General features: G+C 41.3%; 1 protein-coding gene across 3 annotated transcripts in view; it reads right to left on the bottom strand.

Annotated features, from left to right (window-relative positions):
• The window catches only part of KIF13B (kinesin family member 13B), a 165768-nt gene that overhangs the window by 38686 nt on the left and 102982 nt on the right, over positions 1-24100 (bottom strand). For all 3 annotated transcript variants that reach the window (XM_032470947.1, XM_032470946.1, XM_032470945.1), the window contains exons 20-32: positions 23227-23376; positions 22818-22946; positions 17773-17943; positions 16338-16495; positions 14998-15130; positions 11042-11188; positions 10414-10443; positions 8933-9032; positions 8227-8353; positions 7419-7474; positions 5668-5792; positions 4281-4457; positions 1539-1631 (exon numbers count right to left, since the gene is read on the bottom strand). In XM_032470947.1, coding sequence (XP_032326838.1) covers positions 1539-1631; positions 4281-4457; positions 5668-5792; positions 7419-7474; positions 8227-8353; positions 8933-9032; positions 10414-10443; positions 11042-11188; positions 14998-15130; positions 16338-16495; positions 17773-17943; positions 22818-22946; positions 23227-23376 — 1596 coding nt within the window. The remainder of the gene's footprint in view (positions 1-1538; positions 1632-4280; positions 4458-5667; positions 5793-7418; positions 7475-8226; positions 8354-8932; positions 9033-10413; positions 10444-11041; positions 11189-14997; positions 15131-16337; positions 16496-17772; positions 17944-22817; positions 22947-23226; positions 23377-24100) is intronic.

The following is a 24100-nucleotide window of genomic DNA, read 5'->3' as shown; positions in this document are numbered from 1 at the left end:
ATCTCGCCGCTGATTCCCCCACATTTCTGCCCTTTGAAAGCCGTATCACCTGAAGAATAAAAGCACTTTTAAAGAGGATAAGAAAATGACAAATGAGGACAGAGGAAAGGAAGAAAGATGAAGGGAGAAAAGGAAAAACTGAAGACAGTTCAATACAGCTGTCACATTTCTCAACTGCATTTAAGCCATTCAGAGTTAAGATCTGAAACTGGAAAAACACAGAAAACATTCAGATACAGAGAATAAACAGGAAGCCTCTAGCTACACATGTAAGTGTACAAAGAGTCATCTATTATAGATCCAACACTTTGCAACTAGTTTAACTCAAAAACAGGCTCAATTTTTAAATGTTCAGCAGGTTCCAAGTTAAACAGTTAAATAATTAACGTTTGCTATGGAAGCCTAACACTTTGAAGACCCAGGAAAGAATTAGTTACTATTTGACATTATTTGGGAGGAAAAAGTGTTTTGCAACGTAAGAACTCTAAAACAAAGCCTAAGTACTGCATAATCTTTTCACTCTTCCAAAAATGGATCTCTGTCTTAAAATAAGTATTGTCCATCTACTGCGCAAAAACTCAACAGAATCAACCAACAAATACTGAGCCCCCGAATGAACAGAATGAAGGTGATGTGGATGGTGTGCTTAGGAGGGAGTGCTCCTCCCAGGGTCACTTCCTATTTTCCACCCCCAAGGACAGCACAGTCTGGACCTCCCCACCCATTCCCCAATTTTGGATGGTCAGTGTGGCAGAAGGACGCACTCTTCTTTTTTTCACAGAGTCCCTTTCTTAGAACCTCACTTCTCTTTCCCCTGTAAGGAGGACCTCGTTACTAGCTGTGCCAATAACCAGGTGAACACCTCTGTCTAAATCAGCGATTAAATGCTAGGAGGTATATATAAACTACATCTTCTAGCAAGCGTCTATCAGGGATATTTTCAGCTCCATTTGTTTGATTCCTGCATCTATCTTGATAAGCTCAGAAGGGAAACAATAATAAAATAATAATAGTAAGTATTATAATAACAGCAATTACAATTTACTTTTTAGCATGTGCACAACAGCTTGTGTATATTGTCCCATTTAATCCTTAAAAACAACCCTGTTCAGAAGGTATCACTAAACACCCAACTTGATAAATAAAAAAATTTAGGCTCCAAGTAACTTTACCAGGTTCACTTCACTAAGACGTTACAGAAACAAGGTTTCTGTGTGATTCCAAAATGAGTCCCTGAAACTGTTATGCTTTGATGCCTCCCTTTGAAGGTTCTATCCTCTTCTATGTGCAAAAAGATGCTGATTTGCTTTTCAAAAGATTCTTCTTTAACAAAATACTAAAACCAGAACCTTTAAAGCCACAAAAGCACATGTTAGTATAAATCAAGGTAAGACTGGGAAATCCGCTACAAATCTACAGCATTTCCCTAAAAACACATTTTCATTTAATACGTAGTCCTTGGGTAGATGGCTTTTCAGAGAGTTAGCTCTTTTTACATGTTTATTTTTAGTAAATTCAAATTATATATGATTCTTCACCTCTGGAATGTTGGAGACAATTTCAAAAGTCACTCCACAGCCTGGAATAGAACTTCGATGTGACATCTTTTTTAGGAAACTCTGAGCAAAACCCTAGAGAAAAACAAAACAGAAGACAGGGTTCCCACCTCAAAAACTGAGTTTTCATTAACAAAGAGACAGCACAAAGGATACTGTATTTCACACACACACAAAAAGACATTTCCAATATAAGCAAATCAAAATCCAAACCATTGAATACAGGTTTCCTCAACTTCACCTTAGTGCAGAAAACCAATTTATACGATGCCTGCCAGGTGACAGGTCCTGTACCCAATATATGAGAAGCACAGACCCCGCTCTGGAAACGGACACCGGGGACCTGGTGCAGTCCTGCCTACGGGCTATGGAAACAGGACTGTTGACTTCCACCCAGTAAAATGACCTTCTAACTAAGACGTACGCAAGGACTGGGGACTCTCAAATTTTTTTTTCTTCACAGCACGATGGACATCTTGCACCATGAATATTGACAAGTTCAGGCATTAAATTCTTGACCAAAGCAGGATCGTTATGAAGAATGATTTAAGAGTGCATGGTCATTGTTTATGCTGACGGCGCTCTTTGCACAGTTAAGAATTGAACTGTTGAATTAATGCACAGATGACTCATTTGAAGATGCTGCTAAGACTGAACATACTGTAGAGGTTGAAGAGAGCAGGGATGAGGGCAGAATACAATTGGTGAATAACGATAAGGAGGAGAGGGAATATTAAACTGACACTGAGCCTTTTACCCCCATGCAAAAAGCAACGTTGGAAACAGGCAAAAAAAAACCCCACCAAACAGAACCGAAAAAGAGTTGTTCGGTCTCAGAAGTACTTATTCTCACAAACTTACTTAATTATAATTTAGTTAATTTGTTAAAAGGTTTTAGCCTCTTAGAATGCATGAATTTCATCCCCTCATGCTCTCGACTCCAGCCTTGCAAAGCTGAGCCACCGCTGATCACACAGGTCAGAGGACAGATGCAGTTTGGTTTTTTTTATGGGTGGTGGGAAGAGGTGTGGGTGCTGCTGGTATCTTGCTTTTTTGTTTTCTACTCGTGCGGAATTACTGAAGCTAACCTGCACGTATTAGGGTCAGAAGGAAGTCCCGTTCTTGCTACAAAGGAGCAGTTTTTAGGAATGAACTATCTGAATCAGGAGGGAGGCTGCATGCAGCTTCCATCTGATGCCATCAAATCATTTCAACCAGGAAGAAAATGCAGCAACTCCTTATCCCTACAATTTAAAAATATTACTTGAAAAAACAAAAACAAAAACAAAAACAGAAGAAGCCCTGTGACTCTATAACCCACCCTTTCTGCTAAGGGTTTTTCAGGGCTGGAAGTTGTGCCAGGTCAGTCTCAGCGCCCAGCAACCAGAACCTCTGGTTCTCAACTGGCAAGTAACTCTTTCAAATGCTCCCCAGGAGTGATCGTCTTTTCCAATCCCTTAAAGACTTCCGAGAAAAGGGAGGCCGAGAAAAGTGAACGGGAGCTGCACCATGTCCGTCCGCAGCTACGCCGTGCCCTGCATCTCATGGATGCTGGATCGCCAAGCTCAAGAGCTGCAATTTTAACAGCATTACTGCCAGTCTTCATTTCAAATGCTGCTATCAGTGTGACATTTAGAACTAAAGATTAATTTTGAGGGGTGCAGATTACATCTAGGACTCTGTCAACCATGGCTGTGCTCTTTTAAATGAAAAGATTTATTTTCATCTGCCCTGGTTTTAGTCAGTGTATTGAGAAGAGTCCCTAGAATCAACCTCCCAAATCCTATCTTTGCAAAGCCAGTAGCAGAAATTGTTTATATTCTTATCTATAAGTTTTCTACTAAACCTGTTCATAGGGCACAAGGTCCTCCGTAACCCAGCAGCAGCTGCGTGGGCAGCCGTGGCCTTGGCCTCTGCAGCCACCCTGTCACACGGAGCTCCTCCGGGCCCCCAAGCCTGCTGTGCCCTCTCCTTCCTCACCACCTCGGGGCGTCTCCTTCCTCCTCTCCCCTCCTCTCCATGAACAGTCAACAACTCCTCCTCCTCCTGCCAACCTCCCCGTCTGCAGAGGGGCAGCTCACGGGCACCCTCCTCCCGGAAGCCTCCCCGACTGAACTCTCACCCTCTCCCCTGCCATCTCCCTGCACGTGGCGAGCTCCTGAACCGTCGCACTATCACAACAGAAAGGAGTCGCCTGTTTTCATCCTACAGAGGCCAATGGACACTGGCTCTTTAAGGGTGCAGACCATTTCTTATTTGTCTTTTTATCCCAGTGCTCGACAGAGTACTCTCTCCGAATATATGAATCAACGCACTGGCAGAGATGAGTGAAAGGAGAGAAAGGCATGGAAAACAAAGGGTAAGCAGCACAGACATCAGCCCGACTGCACCATCATCTCCTCCTGCAGGACCCAGACGAAAAGTCAAAGACAAAAACATGAACTCTGCCTGGACAGGCTCCATGGTACCTGAAGGAACGGCTGTGAGTCGTGACCGTGTAGTAAGAAAGATTCAGCGGAACAACCTAAGGCCGTTTAGGAGGAGGTCGGGCTGACGCGTTCCAGGACTAAAGCAAATGCAGTTACAGGACAGTAAGAGTCGTGGGAAAGAAAAGCTCAGAGCTTCACAGAGCCTGCTGGGACAGGGGACCAGAACCATCATTCCACGGCCCTGCCCTCAGGTCTCACCCAAAGTCATTTTCTTCAAGGAGGATCAAAGACTCACCTGCCGGCCATGAACACTGACACAAATGCGTTTGCGTAACACCAACTGCATGTCGGCCGGGTGGCTGAGCTGGACTGTCACCCGCACGATCAGGAACACGCGCTCGTCCGCGGGCGTGCCCTTACTGAGCTGCGGGCAGCTGTGCACCGCAGAGTCCCAGGAGGCTTCTGCTTTTACCTGTGGAGAAGACAGACCGACCCAGTCTACCCTTCCTCCTAAAAGTAAAAGACCTCACGAGGAAACATCCTGGCTCGGGCCGAAGTGGTCCATGCCAGTCACAAGTGTAGTTCTGTTCAGAGCAACGCCCCGGAAGACCGTGGAATACGAGGACGTGGCCTCCATCACCCTACTCTGGGGAGGGCGGAGCACGATGCTCCTGCCTGGCTGGTATCTAAAATTTAGTTTGAAAAACACCCAAAGAAAAGTTCCAAATTTAGCATAATGATTTCCTGTATATCTTTCACGTAGATTCATCAGCTGTTAACATCTTACCCTTCTCTCTCTTTCTCATATATATACAGTACTGTTTGTTTTGTTTTTTGCTGAACCACTTTAAAGTTACAGACGCATAACTCTACATCCCAAATACCAAGAGGAAGGACATCCTCTGACTTAACCAGAGAGCAAATATCATATTCAGGAAATTTAACATCAGTGCAATACTACTACATAACATGAAGTCCATATTCAAATTTTCAATTGTTCTGATCCAGGATCACACACTAGATTTGTCATGTCCTCTTAGCCTTCTTTAATCTGGGCTGCTCCCCAGCCTTTCTTTGTCACTCGTGACACTGACTTACTAACGAAGGGTGCAGGCCCGCTGTCTTACAGAATGCACCACAGTTCAAGTTTTGCAATTTCAGAATACCACTAAGTGATGAAGTATCACGTTAGCTTTCCTTCCTTAAAATATTTTATAATTTCTCCAATATACTCAAAATTAGAAAGTAAGTCGCCACTGCGTACCCATTACTCAGTTTCAAACATCAAGATTTTGCTTCACTGACCTCATCCATTCTTTCCTCCCCCTTTTAAGAAGTCCTTACTAAAGCATTTCAAAGTCAATCCCGAACATCGTGCCCTTTAACCTCTATGTACTTCAGTAGCATTTCCCTAGACAGTGGACCACTGCTGACCTGAACTGTACCAACAGAGACCCTTCACCAGGAAAAGAAGTAAAACAGTGAATGGACGTAATCTGACTGGTCTACTCCTTCTCAAAGTGGTTTCATTCTTTCTGGAAGTCATAATGAAAGGTTTTCATTTATATTCCTTGAGAAATGTAAGCAATGAAATGAGTACCATGTTGATTGCTTCAAAAGGCTCATGGAAAGGTTAAAGAAACCACTTTTCATCCCATCTCCCCAAGTCATGCTTTGTTTACCTCTCCGTCGTGCTGTCTGACAATCTGCAGTTCAAAGAACTCGTCCTCTTCTTCCCCAGTCAGGGTAGCATCCCATCCACCAGCTTCTGGGTCATCAAGGTTATCCTGGGAGCTGAAATCATCAGCTAAAAGCAAAGAAGTCCCATTAAATCTGGAGATCATTTTAAAGGATCACCCCTACCAGCTAAATTTCAATGTGCTTAGTATTAGAATTCTTCTGCTACAGATTTCATCCGCTTTTGGCTCTGAAATCTTACGTAACACAGATGATGACCACTAAACAATTCACGGATCTCAGAGATGGAAAGTGCCTCAAGAAATTATCTAATTCAATCTCCTACCTCCATGCTTTATTTCACATGGAAAGCAACTGAAGTCAAGAAACCCAAGAGATCACTCCAGGTCAGCCCATAAATGTTAATGACAGGGTTGTAACTCAAATTCCTTGTCTTTTAGAGCACCGAAGAAATGAGAATGAGAGTGACTCCAGTTACCCCCAGTTAACTCCAGCTATGCAGTGAACGAGATATCCAGTTTCCCTGCCAAAGAATCAATGGTTACATGAGCTAGAATGAAGGGCTGCCCTGGGGCCTTCGGTTATTCAGTTCCAAGCCTCGCCCTCCAAACTCCCGTTCCATCTTAAACTTGTGACTAATCATCAAAAGTATCTTTCCTGGTGTGTGGGCTTGGGTGGACCAAGAAGCGGTATAGGGCTAAACAGGGTCCTGCTCCTGTCTTGGAATATTCATACTAACAGGTCTTCTTGAAGCTTATTCTTTTCCACTTTCTAACCCTCCTATACACACACACACACATACTCCCCTCACCCATCCAGGAACCTAACGTAAGAACAGGCCAGAACTGCCCTCAGTCTCCAAGGCAGGACAGAGTGCTGTGGCAATTAAAACCCCAGCAGTGGACGGACAGTGCAAGAGGCTAAGTGCTCTTCTCTGACTCTGCATATGCATAAAAATCTCCTACATGTCCGAGTAAGCTTAGTGGCAGAGGACGCTAAACACCTCGGATGTTGTAATGCACTTTCCCTGGACGGAGGAAAACCACTGTGGACAGCCAAGCTTGTCTGTTTTGGATAGTTCAATCTAATACACAGCTCTTTTGCAGGTGTTTTTGGAATTTAAATGCTGACTCTTAACTTATTTTTAGCTCTTTAATCTCCCTTTTCATTTTTATTTCCCCTCCTCAGACGGAATATATGTAAAATGTAGCCACATCCAAAATACTTTACATGAAGGGGGAAAAAAATGACAGTTATGCAAAAATAGGCGATGCAGGGAGGAAGAGCACAAGAACTCACAGAAAAAGTGAGAAATCCACTAGGTGATGCCAAGAAGACACCACATAAAAGAAAGCACGTTACAGAAGCATCACTAGTTATTAGTCCTTGCAGAAGAAAGGTCGTTTCCTAAGAATTAAAGAAAGCATTTTAAGTGCAGGAAAACATTACTGCCGCCCTAAACTGATGGGAGAACAAAGCACACGCAGTGGTGTGGGTTGCAGGAAGAAATGCGAGAACACGTCCTGATGAAACATACCTATCATGGTTGTATTATAAAAACATTCTTACTGAGAGTTCATCCTCTGTCAGGTAGTAGAGTCCTCTGGCACACAGAAAACAGACCCTAACCGTAGGCTTACAGAAGTGCCTGACTGCACTTTTTGTTAGAACCTGAAGTGTTACCTGGACACTGAGTTGTCAGAGGTAAGCCTTCAGAGAGCACCTCCTAACTTACCATTTAGGTCAAGGAAGATAACAGGAATGTGTGTTTCCATCCCAGGAACCGGGGTCCTAAAACATGGTGAACAACAGCGTCTCAAATAAAGCAGACGTTCTCAGCAGTGTGTCCCTCCTGATTCAGCCTTAATACATTCCGAGCTATTGCAGGTCAACCAGTGGTAATTCTGGGTATTGGGTTTGCTACCATTTCCCACGAGAGATGCCACAGACTTAACTGTGATGCTGCTACTCTCGCGTGTAACTATTGTATGTGTGACCCCAGAGCTCAGTCTTAGAAGACATGTGTACCTGTTTATAATGGAAGTTGAGGCTCCCTTGTTTAAAGGTACTCTCTTCTAAAATTATATACCTAACAGCCCCATGTGGCTGAATTTATCATTTTTAATTTCTATAAAGTGGCAGAGAACATTTGCTGACAGTTCAGTTTAAGCCAGCACCAAAATCAAAAACTCCCGGAGATGCAATTTTATTATGGCTGGATAGTCTTTTAAGGGAATGACCCAAGTAATTAACATGTTAACTATTTTTTTAAAATGCTAAGTGCAATGGTACTAAATATTGATTTAGAATTCTCAGAAATCTTAATTACTTGGGCCAATAACAATATTACTTAATAAAACACAGTTCAAGGCCACAGTTACTTCAACTCATGAAAATAATTTAACACTTCTTCTAATTCAGACAACTTTTTCCCCCGCAAGCTATGATGGGTCCTCCATTAATCAACACGTAGGCAAAATGCATAGAAAAAGCACGCAGCCCCACGAACAGAAACTTCAGAAGACACGAGGCAGCACGCATACCACTCCGCGGGGGCCCCTGGGATCCCACTGCCGGCAGAGGGGACCATGACTGCGTTCCTCTCCTCCGTCAGAGTCAACCTCATCTCCAGAAGCTGAGCTTCTCGGTCAGCGTCATCCTCTGTCTTATCTGGAACATCAGGAATGAAGATCAGATACTGGTATCCCACTGCTCACCTGCTGTTTAAGCTTCGTACCGTGTAGCAACAGGATGTGCCTATATTCCAGGTATTGGTAGATGCGGGTTCACTAGCAACTTTCTGCCTCTAATTCACAGTAAAAAGTTCACGATAAGAAACTAACTATACACTAGAGAGGCCGGTGTGCTCGCACAGAGAAGCCACCTTCAGTTCACGGAAGGCCTAGGGTGGAATGCGCAGGAATGATTTCTTCCGGTCAGAGGGTTCAAGTGCTTTTAAACAAGAAATTAAGAAATGCTAGCACCTCGTTTAGTTATTTTTGAGGGACAATGTTTACTGTATGTACTGTATTTTCTCTTTCTTTGGAGGGAGGGGGGACCTACAGAAAGACATCCTTACAACTGGATAAATGTCCTCCTGAGAGGATATGAGACAAACACGTCCCATCCCTCCGCTCTCACCAGCCCCATCACTGATGTGTTCATTTACTTTCAATTTATGTGGCTGCAGATGGGGATTAAGTACATACTGACTTCAGGGGAGGGAAATACTCGAGTTGCTTCTCCTACCATGTTTACTGACAAGCTTCTGCAGCTGTTGGTCTAAGTACTCCTGACGTTTTGTTAACGCATTTAGCCATTTTCTACGCAGTCTCTCTAAATCCCGATCCTGGAAGGAAACAAGGGAAATTATAGTAAATAGAATGCAAGACAAAATACACCTGAAACCTATGCTCTGTCTTATTTTACGCAAAACATCAAGTGTTTACGACCACCACTAGTGACTCCAGCCATTACTCAGAACAGAAACTTCCAGAAATTAAAGCATCATTGTCCTAGTTTAAGATCATTTCTAAAAGGGCATCTCTGACACCCAGAACTAGTTTATTTCTATTGGCTTAAAGGATAGAACTCCCACGCATTTGCGAAACAAAGATCTTCTAAAGGCCTCTGCTGGATAAAAATCACAAATACTACTCGATAATCCTCAGATTTATATCCCTTAGAACCATCATAAGAATTCTTCAAATTTCTTAACTAAGTCTTCAACATGTTTCACTAGTCTCTACAAATCTTTTAAGTGCTTCTCTTCCTGGTTTCTGTGGATTTTTTTTTTCGGGGGAGGGGGTGCGTCCATCAACAGACTAACAACTCTACCAGTCAACACCTGACTGGGGGCCGATCTCACCTCATTTCCTCCTGTAACACAGTTACGGCACTGGGTAGATCAGTGGAATGCTGAGGATATTGTGTGTATCTGGATTTCATTAAGGCACTTAACCAAATAGCTCATGACATTCTTGTGGACAAGATGGAGAAACGTGCAAGGGATCTACTTGGACAAAATTATAAATGACTGAAATATCACATCCAAAGAACAGTGATGAATGGAACAATGACAGCTTAAAAGAAGTCTCTATGGTTGTGCCATAGGACTCTGTATTAACCCCATCTGATACGGTACTTTTATCAATGACTTATAGGAAGGCAGACATTTTTATCAAATTAGAATGATGCCAAACCAGGAGAGTGACTACACTGGATGACATAATCAGGGTCCAGAGAGCTCTGACCGTTCTAAACGATGAGTAAACAGACTCACAAAATAAAACTTAACAGACATAAACAAAATCTTGCAGAAGAATTAGGAAAACAGGGGGCAGGGAGGAACAAACCCAGAAGTAGGAAAAGGAGACCTGGCTTAAAGGACAGAAAATACCTAGGGGGCATGGCTTGACTGAAGGTGAGTATGAGGCAGCTCTTGACGGTGTGGGGGAGGTGGGTGACTCCATTTGAGGAGAGAAAAGGTACAAAGAAGGGGATGTGAAGAAACTGATCTGTAGGGACCTGGAAGGGGCGGGAGCTCCAGGCTTGGAAAGGGATAACAGTCACAAATGATTGTTTCCTGCTCTGTTTTAACTTGAGAAAAATCAATATTTGAATCAAAACTAATAGTCTAATTAGTAAGTAACAGTATGCTGAGAGTAAGGAATGTGTAATTTAGCACTTGAATCAAGCCTATTTGAGGAGGCTGACCAGTGCTCCATCACCTGGTAGCTGTCCATGTCCTCCTCTTCCTCCTAAGAGAAGAAAATACATTATGGAGAACCAAAACAATTATTTATCCAACAATCAGGCTATGCCAAACAATCTGAATCTTTTCCCATACTTTAGATTTTCTAATTTAATGAATATGTTTCTCCATCTCCCATCAATGCCCTCCCTCTCTCAGTTTTACAGTTTTCGGAGTTGGAGTGAAACCCTGAGCTTCTCTACAGGAAAGTGAACACGGATTTGACCTTTTCGGGAACCAGGACAATACTTTCCCTGCTGGGTTTATAGCCCCACTCCCCAGGGGAAATCAAACACCTGCTGGCAAACAGTCTTTACAAGCAGTAGGGGGTTTCTGCAGACGGTGGGTGGTGGGGGAGGTTCAACACTAGCAGGCACAGAGGAGTTTCTGGAGGCTGAGATGTTTTAACCCTCAGTTTGCCATGTACCAGGGAAAACCAACGGTCTGGTGCAGTGACTCCATGCAGATGTAACACAGTAAGCAAACTTTTTTAAAAAGGACATCAAAGGAAAACAAAATGCTGAAAGAACTGTTTGCGGAAGGCAGTTTTCTGACAGATTCCAAAAGACTCTCTTGTCTTATTGGGTCTGTCAACAGAAACGTACATGGAAGGTCTCATGAGTCTTGGGCGATCTAGGAGCTCTGACTTTTACACATCCAATGCCAACAGACAATATACACTCTTCCATCAGCGGTAAAGTCCCAGATTCCTGCACAGACTTCACTTCTACTTGGACTCGCCGGGACTGCCCCTGTATCACAGACAATTTTAAGAGTATCTTAAAATCAGTTTGATTTCAAAAAATTTGGTTTAGAGAGCCCCCTACAGGCTGATGTTAAGAAAAGTGTTTATCTTTAGAGACATCATCTCACGGTATCTTAAACGTTAAGTAGCAAATCTCACATTGAAAAGCTAATCAGGAACAAATATATGGTTTACTTATTTTTTTCAACAAAAAGAAACATTAAAAGCAGACATTAACAAAAGAAATGCAAAAAGCTAGACAATATAAAATGTTCAATTTACTAACAATAAAACAACAAAATAAGCATGAAACACCTTTATTTTCACTTACTAAACTAGCAATTATCTTTTAAAAAGGCAACTTACAATATTGCCCAAAGTTTATGAAAAAGGCAATTATATACTCTGTTGGTGGGACTTAAATTGGTAGATATTTCTGCAGGACAATTTTCCTTAAAAATTAAAGTAACCCTCGACCCAGCAATTCAACTTTCTAGGAATCTGTTTTAGGTAAATAATCATATGTGAACACGAAGAAATCTTGCAGCAATGTTAAGAATAACAAAAAAATTAGTTACAAATGAAAAGTATATTGATAACTGCTTAAATTGTAGTATATTAATGAAATATTTACAGTCATTAAAATACTGCTATAGAAAAACATACATGACACATAAGTTAAAGAGTATGGTGACAGATGTTAACTAGACTCTTTTTAAAAAGGCAGCTTACCAAACCCAGTATATACAGTATGTATGATCCACTTCAAAAAATAAGCAATCAGAGTAATAAGAATAATTACACTCTCCTGAATTCACTGCTCTGATCCCAAAATAAAATAATTTTAAACCAAATTGCAACATTAAGAATTAATCAGAGAAGCTGTTCTTTCTTTAAGCCCATCTGCACAATAAACACCATGTGACTTTGTATATTCACAATGAAGTAACATCTTAAAAGAAAACTCCCAGGATTCTCAGTCATTGACTTCAAAGTTGGTTTATAAATTTTAGGGATGTAAAGTGGAATTTGAAAAATAGAATCTGAATATACAATGTCAAGTCAGCTACTCTTCCCTTCTTCCACCAGATTTTAATTCCCAAGAGCTTTGCATTATCAGGAAAATCAACTTAGACAATGATTGATCCTATCAAGCTAGATTTAAAGAGATGAGTTGCAGGTGCCTTTGATTTAATATTTTCCAAGTACCATGCATTAGCTGTTTTGTGGAAAGAGTACCCCAGAAAACATTCTAATTGTCTAAAATCATTTAGCCATTTCAATTAGCTACTTTTTGTCCTTACTTTGCCTGGAACAGAAAGCGACCTATTTTGAATGTGTACCCAAATGTGACGGGTGAGGTACCTATACTTCGGGGGAGGATAAATAAGGAGGGGGGAAAAAAGGAGGAAAAGATCCAGGAATGTCTTAATGTCCCACAGAAAAGCTTGGGAACAGTGTACATAAACTATTAGATTGAACTGCTTGTAATTGCTGTTATTTGACCATTTTTAAACCACAAAACCAGCCCACACATATGGTTAACCTAAACAGTTCTCCTCTGCTACCTTGCGGTTCAAGGACAGCAGGTTCCAAGTCTTAAATACACCAATTCCAAGGCGCCTCCCATCCAAGGCCCTCGATGACCCGGCTGCCACAGGCTTCTATAACCTCTTCCCTTACTGCTTTCCAGCTCTTCCTATGTGCTACTTTCTACCCAACCTTACCTAACTCCAATCTCTGTGTCTTTGTTCTTGCCATTTATATATGAGAAACTTTCCAGCTTTGCATGATTCTTTCAGCTTCCAGGTGAAGATGCACAGCCTTCAAAAAAGCCTTTCCTGATAAACCCAACATATCTTTGAACACGTTTAGGAAAGGTTGCCCAAAGTATGACAAACACTCAAATACTCGATTTATACTAAACCACAGAAAAGTATCTGGTCTTGCCTTCCGGATGAATTTCTAAGGCATCCAAAGAAGATATACATAGTTTAAACAAATGTTCAGAAAAAGATGTTCCTCACACCTTCACGAATCCTATTTTTATGTATATATCTCATGCTGTAATTTAAGCTAATTTCCTTTTGCTTTTAGTGCCTTGTCCATGCACGAATGGATTTGCTAAAATTCATTTGCTGAGGTCAAAGAACAAGGGCTTATCATTCTCCTCCTCCTAAGACATTCAGAAACCTGAATTTTTAAGTAAACCTTCTTTTTCTTTTAGCCTATTCTCATATTTTGCTTTGAATGACTTCAACATTCATTTTCTTGAGCCATTCTAATATTTTAACTATTGTTTCAAAGTATGGAAACTATCATAGGACATAATATTCTACAAAATACTGACTTCATGTGAAGTATAGCAAAAACCAGGATGTCTAAATCTTACATGTAAACTCTATTAAGACATCCTCTCTCATCTTTAATTGGCAAGGCAGACACTACAGATCACATCTGTCTGGGGTTAAGTGACAATTCCCACATGTCTCTGCTGTATTGGTTTCTGGCAGGTATTCATATCTACCTAGCTGCACTTACTTAACATGTCCTGTGGTATCACAGAAAGGTCTTTGTCCTCAGTTCCTAGCACAGAGCTCCTAAAACTCCTGGAATTTCCTTAGTGATAATGGTGGCAGCATGTATGCTTTTTAATGATGTCACTTTTCATTTGGTGACTCTTTTCAGGCCCTGAGATGGCTTCAGGATGGGGGCTGGTCATCAGCAAGACCAAGCCTTGATTAGAAGGGTGGAACTTTGAGTCCCACCCCAAAATCTCAGAAGAGAGAAAAGAGGGGCTGGAGGTTGAGTTAACCACCAAAGGCCAACACTCTCATCAATCACGGCTACGTACCAGTACATCCGTAAAAACCTATGAACAATGGGGTTCGCGAGCTTCCTGGCTGGGAGGCTGGCACACCCAGAGAGGACACAGAAGCTCCTCACCCCTCCTCCACAGCTCGCCCCCTGCATCTCTTCCATCTGGCTGTTCCTGAGTTGTACCCTTTATAATAATAAACTGCTAACAGCAAGTAAAGAGCTTTCCTCAGTTTTGTGAGTCTTTCCAGGAAATTACCAAACCTGAGAGTTTCGGGAACCCTTGACTGTAGCCATGTCAGACAGAAGTGTGCGTCACCTGGGGACCTGAAACTTGCAGCTGGCATCTCAAGTAAAGCAGTTTTGTACTTAAGTCTGGGCCCTTAAACTGGTGGAGTGTGAAGCTCATGCAGGTGGTTGGGGTCCAAACTGAACTGAATTATATAGGGCACCCAGTTGATGTCTGCAGGGGAGCAGAGAACTGATGGGTATCAGGGGGAAAAAGACTTCCCACCTCCCACGCATCAAGCACTGGGCTTCATATGCATTATTTCCAATCCTCACACTTATCCTGCAAAGCTGGTGTTACCATCTTCACCTTACACCTGACCTATGGCTGAACTTGCTCCCGGATATACAGGCCACGAGAGTCAGAACCGAACCCTGACATACTTGGACTCTAAACTGCATGGCTCCTAGTCTTTATACAGGTTCTAATGCTGCTTGGTATGTTTGTCTTATTTCCTACAATTCAATTCCAAGTTATTCTTTAAAGCTTATCTTTTTCTTACTTAAACCTAATGGAAGCTGGTTTAAAATATTATAAAGAGCAGTATTTCTGAAAATGAAAGAAAATACACATGAAGCGGGAGATAGCTGTAATACAAGAAATGGACTTGGCCAATTGAGATTTCATCATCATGGATGTTTGTTAAAAGGACTCCAATATTGGCTTCATGGTGCCAAAGAATTCAGTGTTAACATTCACAGCTTTGTTACCTGCCGGAGTTGGAAGATTCCTCCCGTTGGCACGTCCTTTGCAGAAATTACCTCTACGGGGCAGTATTCACCATTCTCGTTCTGTTCCAAGATTTGAACCCAGAATTCCACTTTCCTGGTGACTTCGCTCCATCTAGGAAATAGGGGAAGTTCTTGGAAAATCATACTTTTCTATTTCAATACAGGCAGCTTAGGATCTGACACATGAAAATTAACAATGAAATGACCTCCAAACAGAATAACTCAGTAGAGTTAATTACCTGTAGTTCAGTGAGTAACATGCAAGTATATACTGGAAAACATAATTAAAAGCAAAGGTCAACAAACTCAATATCATAACTAGCAATAGCTCCTTTATTTCATTCAGAAAGGCATGATAAAAGTTTATTTATTCAAAAATCTAAACATCAGATGTACAGAAGTGAGTGCAGTGAGTAACTTTTCATAGATAAAGGTAGTACTGTATGCTTTAGTGACTTGACAAGTGTCTTGGCTGAGGTCAATAAGAAAATCAAGAAAAAAATCTCAATGTCTAATTTAGTATTTGCTAAAACTTTCTAAGTGCAAAAAAAAAAAAAAAAAAAAAGAAAATCTGGTTCTCATCTATAATTAGATGCAGTACAAATATCCGCTCTTTCAGTCTTTTCCTTTTAACTCTTCTTTTTAAGATTCTGGTGGAGAGGCATGCAGGGATAAGTCGGGAGTTTGGGATTAGCAGATACTAACTACTATATAGAAAATAGACAAATTGCAAGCTCCTACCGTACAGCACAAGGAACTATATTCAATACCTTGTTAGTCTAATTAAAAAGAATATGAAAAAGAATATATAGATGTATAACAATCTCTATGCTGTACACAAGAAATTATCACATTATAAATTGACTATACTTCAATTTAAAAATTCTTTAAATAAAATAAAATTTTAAAAAATTAAATCCTTGTCAGCAAGTAAGCATTCCTGCTTCCATGATTGATGTTGCTTGGAAAAACCTTCAAGATAAAGATAAAATAAGTAAACCTGAATTCCAGAGTATATCTTTATCCATTTTCACTACTGTTATTAATTACAAGTATTTCATACTGATAAGCAATCTAGTCTCCAAAAATTCCTTTCACCCTTTATTCTTAACCACTATATTCTTAAACTTTTCCCATCACTCTTCAAAGTTCACTCCTCTAAGGAAGTTTAACTGTGCTATTGATACCCTGGAAATAACACCATCCACCCCTGGAATACTGGTACACTCAGGAATGGGTAACCTTGATAAATGGCAATACTAATCTCTGGCAATTTTTTTAAAATTATAAATGGAATCAGATGAATATCTAAAATTCACCTATCCCGAAGACTCCGTGTTTTTGCTTGGATAATCCCCAAATCCCATAGGGCTGGGTTTTTCCGAGGATCGTTCATCTTATGGCCATAGATTTCAATTGCCAATGCCCCTTCCGAAAGATGCTCGATAAAGTCTTCAGTGATGCTAACAGAAAACTCCTGAAAAAAAATAAGAGCAGAAAGAGTAACACTTTCTGGTGACCTTGTGATCACTTATACTTGACAACATATCCTCACTTCATCATGGAGAAGAGAAATCAAAAAGAACGTTTCAGTTACAAAACAAAACACATCCAACACTCATAATGAATGCTCAGGTAGCCTAAGATTCTTAACTTTAACTCTGAATCTTTAAAAAACTTTTCACCTTGAAAATCTATTGTGAAAGGCCAGCACTGTACTCTATCTTGTTAGCAATATTTTGGAAGCTATTTTTGAAAGTATAAATAATTATATTAAGAATAACAACAGTGATCTATAATGACTTAATATAAAAGTTATTATATCCAAAAGTTATTATGTTAAGTTAGCAGCGTGTTGGAAAAACATTTTTTCGCAGTTTTTAGGAAGCTATCTCCAATAACAGAAGAAACGGGATAATGATCATCAGTGCAAAAAAAAAATTGCCTAATTTTTCAGAATTCTCCAATCTGTCCATCATCGTAAGACAGATATAAGGCAGCCTTTTGCTATAATTAGGATTAAGCTTTAAAACTGTTTATTTTTTAAAGTTATAGAATCTCCACTCTCTCTCTTGATCTTTAGCACACACAACTATTTCTATGCTGTAATCAGATTAGAAAGAGACCTCTCTCTTGAAAAACATGAGATGGCTCAACTGAGATACAGTAGAAAACGAGAATCTAGGATCTGGCAGTCCTGGCTCTGCTAGTTCCTTAACCATGGGCAAAGTGACCTCTGAACTGGCTTCCTCAGCTGAAAAAAGCCCTAGCATCAAACAACTGTGGGAAAGACAAGCAGAGAACAACAGAGGGCTGAGCAGCACGCGGTGCTCCACAAAGCTGGTTCTTCTCTCTCTTCTGTCTTCACGTTCTCTAAAACACTAGTTTCTTATCCTTTCTAGATGACAGTTTCTCCAGTAACTAATACAGAACTAGGATTCCTTTTGGAGAAGTATACACATATATAGTCACACAACAGTTAACCTCTGATGGTGGAGGAGTTACACGCACTGACACTACAGTTTTGAGTTTTTCCCAGCTTTACTGAGAGACAACTGACATGGAACATTGTGTAACGTTAAGGTGTACGTACAGTGTGCTGATGACACTGTCGTCTTTGACTCCAAACCCACTGTAAGAAACTGATCTTAGACATATTATTGGTACCAGACTATTCAACAAAATATGGGTCATTTTCCTTTCGTTTTGCACTGAGTTACTAAATGCTGACAAGAGTCTGGAAAGCAAACTTACGTTACAATGATCAAAGACAACCATGCATTGCGGCTCCTTGCTGACAGGAGAGGATGAAGTGTCCACCTCAGGTGCAACAATTACTGGCTCCTGCTGATCCCAGAAATCGTATTTGCAGAAAACGAAGTGGGACAGATGCTGTGGCAATCCAGTAGCTTGGAGTATTTTAACCTGAAGGAAAAGCAAAGCTCTGCTTAACTCAGAAAGTTCCAAGGAGTACATTGAGTCAGAGACCCAGGTTCCAGTCCTGACTCTGTCACTAACAGCTGGTTTATGCTGACCAAACCCCGTTCACTCTGGGACAATCTTTCTGCATCTGTGAAATGTCATATTTAGCAAGAGACTGACATATGGTATCAATGAGCATGGCTATATACAAATGGATATTTTAAAGCATTTACAGGCTGATGAAGAACACTTAAAATTCTGGTTTTTTATATCGTCATCATCTTCTTCAGACGAAGCAAGTTCTCAAACATCAGTATCATTTAATCATACAAACATGGCCAACCTTGGATACAGCACAAGAATACAAGATTGCCAAGAATGATAAATGAATGAAAACAGGGTGCATACCAATAAGCAACAAATATTCAGAAAAGGGCAAAAAAATGTATTCGATACTTCAGTGAATAAAAGGAACAAGGTTCTCAAGTGGAATGCTACTGAAGCATTTTTTGGAAAACTTTAAAAGTATCAGGAATGTGTACTCTGAAGACTGGAGAACTGAATGGAGGAGATGAAAGATGGTGACTGCTGACCATTCTCTGCACCGGCATTTACTGACACCTTCTCTGTGCAGATTTAGGGAGGAAAGCTGGATCAAAGGAAACGTGCCCTGAACTGCAGCGTACGGAGTTTTGTGATGACTACGTGCAATTAGAAATACGTGTTTAATCAGACTCAAATGCCCCCAGAAGAAAAGCCTATGACAGACTTTAAAGCAATCAAACAGTGTACCTATTTCTTTAGGCAGGCGGCACCAGCTTGATTTTTAAGTTGGAATTTTTGTGATACGTAGCGACATTCTAAAATCCCTCCAACTAAAAGAAACTAAATCCTAAAATTAATTAAACTAAACTAAATCCTGATTTTATACTCAGTGAGGCCAATTTTCCTATGACTGCTATTGTTACACTCTGCACCTGGTCACGTCCTGCACGTTGTGTGATCCACTCCAAACCTCCAGTTAATAAATTAAACAAAACCAGATCTGAATACGTGGCACAAGTTGAAATAGTTCAGAAATCATGATTATAATCATCTTATTGCTTCAGGAAGTATTAATACACAGAAAATCACACAAAGCAGATGGCTCCTTTCTCCTGTACCAGGCACATCATGGGTAAGTGATGGGTGGGAACTCCCAGCGTTATTTTTTCCTGTGATGGCAACAAGAATTTCAAACATCTAGATAGCAATTCCCTAACAGGCTACGAAAAACAGACTGACTAACACATTTTATGTATCCAAACCAAAGAGAACGATCAGTATTTGGCAATTAATTTTGCGTTAAATTTTAAAAACCATCCCTTCTTCATTAAGTGTTTTAAAATGCTTTATATACACACACACACACATACGTACACACACACATACGTACACACACACACTTTAAGATGAGGCAGTGTGGTATTTGGGAAGATTACAAGATTCTGGAATCACAGTTCTAAATAAAAAATCTCTGCCACTCATTAGCTTCCGTTTTTGAGCAAATTACTTAAATTCTTAGTTTTCTTAGGCTTAGCTTTTTCTCCTACACAAAACAGGACAGCTACCAACCATACTCGTGTGAGGACTAACCATACCAACGAAGTAAGTGAATGAAAACAGTGCCAGGCACTGAGTGGATGCACGTTCAATGTGTACTTCTTTGTGACTGAATTCCACCAGCAAGTTAATTTTGTTTCTCAGAAATCAATCTCAATTTTAAGACTGAAATGAGTAAGAATGCAAGATTCCATATGCTGAACTCTCCCCTGCAGACAGCTCCGCAGGAGTGAGACTGCCAGGAATGAAGACCACCAGGGACAAGGAGTATCTTAGTGTCTAGAGCACAGGCTGTCTGCTGAAGGTCCTGCACACAGAAACCAAAATCGCCAGCAGGTGTCAGAATACCCCCAGCTTCAACCTGCCGCTGCTCAAGACCAGGGCCCAGGAATGTCAGAAGACACTGATGTTGTTTGGGGTTTTAAAATACATGAATTTTACTTAATGTAATTAAAATGATCAGTATGTTAATATGTGCACACTTTATTTTTCAACACAGAAAAATAAATCCAGTCTTAGTCTTCATAGGCCAGTGATACTTATCACCCATGATATCTTAAGTGTCCCCAGACTGGTTTGTTTTGTTTTTTCCACCAGTATTTTATTATCATACAGTTTATTATTTGTCTTCCTCCTTTTACACAAAAGGCTATTACAGCTCAGAATATGGTCTCTTAAAAACTACTTCCCACCGAAACGAATCCAGTTCCTTGGAGACATGGCTGATTCCAGGTCTGAGACAAGAAACGTCCAGGATGCATCACACCCCAGAGAAGCAGAGCCAGCAGTCTCTGAGGGTCAGGTTCTGTCCAAGGGCCCAGAGCCAACCCGAAGGGCCGAAGATGAGATCGCCTGCGCTTTGATAGAGTCGTAAGTACAGTGCACCAAGCACATCAAGTGTATTTAAATCCAAGAGCTCACATAATGATATGAAGACTAAAAACAAACAAACAGAAATCTCACCGGTCACTTTGGGATATTACTAGGAAAACCAATTCATAGTTTTGAAAATCAGTAAATAAAGGGAGAGAACGGAGCATTGGCCTGGACTTCCTGATACAAACTGTACCTCTGACAGCAAAAGCGCTGACAGCAGGGGAATTTTCCCATATATCACCTTTATATCTGGATCCCAATTTACAGCAAATGCATCTTAACACAGTAAATAATACCAAGCAGCAAAATCCAGACTGTGAGAAAACACAACTCAGTGTCTACAACAACCAAACTGTAGTTTGTGTGTTTGCGTGCGTGTGCGCGCGCGTGTGCGCGCGCGTGTGTGAGGGTGACAGTGAGAGCAAGCGAGCGCCACATGTAGGAGGGAGCAAGCACGAGGGCCAGAGCCTGGAGATTGAAATACAAAATAAACTAGAGACACATCAGCGGAGACAACCCACGAAGCTGACTGGATACTTTACAATACTGAAAAAGTATTAATTTTTTGTTACAGTATCATGGCTGGTTTGTGGCTGTATTTTTTTTTTTAATTACTCTTCCTTTGGGGATACATACCGAACTATTCTTGATGAACTATGATGTCTGGGATTGCGTCAAAATAATCCACGGAAGGGACAGCGGAGAAGCAGCTTGTGTGATGAACGGAACAAGGCTGACCGTGAGTTGATAACCGTCGAAGGAGGGTGAATGGGGCTCGGGGACACTTTTCTCACTGCTTTTCTATATGTTTGCTATCTTCCATTAAAAAAGATCTTGACACATTTAAACTTCATTTCTTTTTTAAAAAGTTTAAGTTATCCAGTGACAAAGATAAATTTCCCAAGTGAGAGAATATCCTCTTAGGTTACTTCACTAACGGCAACTCTCACACAATGGCATTTCTGGTCCACCCCCCTTGACAGTGGGCCATTATGGAGTCAACAAGGCTATGTCTCTGTCTTTGATAATCACGTAAGCTCAAAGAAATGTCCCAAAGTCAAGTGCAGTACAATACAGATTAACCTTGTAGTAATTTGAGAATTTCACCCCCTCATACTGAAGTAATTGACAAACATCTGAGGCCTTCTTAATCTATGCAAAGATCTACAGAAGGTGTCCCAGCTAACTGCTTTAGTGTCCCCATACCTTGCAGCTGATGCCTAACTGACTCCTTTCAAAATCAATTTTGATTCTAGAAATATTTACTGAGACACAAGACTGGACCTGGGAGAGATTATGGAGTAAGAGCTAAGTGCCGGCCTCCTTCGTCTCACTTTTTAACGGCCTCCTTTTCATTCATACAGTGTTTCTAAGCCCCTTGCTGATTTCTTCTCCTCAAAAACCTTTTTAACTGGTTCTTACGGTGGTTCTCAACCTACAGCGTACTGACCCACTACGGTGTGCGTAGAAACTTCCAAGGGGACTGTTTCACTGTCGCAGTGAGTGACGAGGTGGCACCACCTACGTGACTGCACACGAGCCCAGGAAGGTGATGACCTACCTGACATCTATGCAGCGCCCACCCAAGACAGTACCACAGCGCCCTACAGAGAGTTTTCCATAATATGCTCTCCTTCAAGTGCACATTCTTCCAGAAATAGTCCTCAGATCTTACTATCTGCATTAATTAATGGTGTCTCCTCTGTGTCCCATAACAACTCTTGTCTACCCCCTCAGAGCACATAGCTCGCACAATACCGGTGTCTTCTGTTCACTTGTGTGTCCCCTACACACAACGCATCAACTACGCAGGCTGCTCCCTGAGAGTGGGCATCCTGTCTTGTTCATTTTCCTATTCCCAGCACCTGGCATGATGTCTCACAGGTAACTCAACACACAGTTCACGAACAGTGTGCACAGGAAGAACAGAAAGAAACGGGTCTGGGATTAGAACATGATGGAACAGCATAAGCAAAGGCATATTCCTGAAGAAGAAACACAAAACATGTGGAAAAACAGCTCGGCAGGAGCTTAGGAACAGGACCAGGGCTGGGAAACACCGCCAGCATCAGAGGGCATCGCAAGACCCAACAGGAGGAGGAAACTTGTGGGAAAACATGGCTTCTCTACAGAGAAGTTTGAGTAAACATAAATTCATATGATTTTAGAGCAGAATGGCCCTGGGCAAAGAGGTGACATATCCCAGACTCCACAGGACGGGTGTGGTGGTACCCAGGCAGGACATAGGATGCAACGTGGACCAGAACACTAAACGCTGAAGATTTATTTAGAGACAGATATTTTCAAAATTTGAAGAAGGACACAATGTTTACCATCTAAATACAAACAATCCTCAAATTAGCCACACTTCTGCTGCTTCCAAATGGGACTGGACTTACCATGCATACAAGCTTGTTGTCCTGGGTCTCCTTCTCAAAGGAGACATCGGTGGCATCGTCACCTCCAGCAATTCTTTCCCCGATGTCACCGCTGATACGCATCACCTCCACGTGTAGCCGGCCTGCCACCTGTAGCAACCAGGGCAAAAGCAGATCCTTTTTCCAGACTTTGTTCTTTCTTCTGTTTTAGAGCCAAGTGGTTAGGTTAATGGCATAGCGGGTTCTAACAGTTACTTTTCCTCAAAGTACTTGGAATAATCACCGTCAAGCAGAACGGAAACACGAGTATGAATAATGCACATAAACCGTGCCTGCCATTACTGACGGAAAACTGTAACGGTGCGCTACCACCACCCTGCTGCTCCTGAACTACGCTCTGCAGGATCCAAGGCATGGGGAGGACACTAACCTCTCCCTTCTGGTTGACGATTGGAACAGCATACTGTAGCTTCACATCATAGAAGAGGGACTCGAGGAAGACATTAGCCACCCCGATGAGACTGTGGTTTTCCTGCTCATCAAAGAACGGATCTGCACGCTTGAAGTAAGACCGGATCACCTTGTGTGTTCAAAAAACACAACTTCAGAAAATCACTCCAAATAAACGAATCCAACCTATCACTTTTTGATGCAGTAATGAAGTCATTAAACTTAGCTGAAATACAGCACTGTGCTACGCATGTGTGCACAGGTACACGCATATATATACACACACACACACACTCCCTCACGGCCAGTTAGTGGTGGTCAGCAATCCTAGTAACACATCATTACTTTAATCATCTCTTCCCCTTTACGTAGAAACCTTGCCATGAAAACAGAGAAAATATACACTGACTAGAGAAAGCACAAGAGTGTATGAAAGTACTCTGTTTTGGGGTTTTTTCTGGGGGGGGGGGTGTTATTTATTTATTTTATATGGAGGCACCGGGGATTGAACCCAGGACCTTGTACACGCTAAACATGCGCTCTGCCACTGAGCTATACCCTCTCCGTTTTTCAGTCACAGCTATTTCACTTGTTTCACCAAATCCTTAGACACACTGCTGCTCATGAGAGGCGGCCCCCTTACAGGAGCATGGTTTGCTTTTTGCTATTTGTTATTAATATTGTTTCATTTCTAAGTTGAAATAGGAGAGGAATACAGAAGGAAATAAAAACAACTTTTTAAGCAAAAAGGTCATCTGACTATAAGAAGTCATGTTTATTGAACATTTTCACAAAACAAGAGGCTAAAGAAGTAAACAACTCCATGTGGAAACAGGACCAGCAGTGTTGAAAAT

Source organism: Camelus ferus, chromosome 31 (assembly GCF_009834535.1).
Source record: "Camelus ferus isolate YT-003-E chromosome 31, BCGSAC_Cfer_1.0, whole genome shotgun sequence".
In the NCBI taxonomy this organism is placed as follows: Eukaryota; Metazoa; Chordata; class Mammalia; order Artiodactyla; family Camelidae; genus Camelus; species Camelus ferus.
This window is presented reverse-complemented; position numbering and strand designations above follow the sequence as displayed.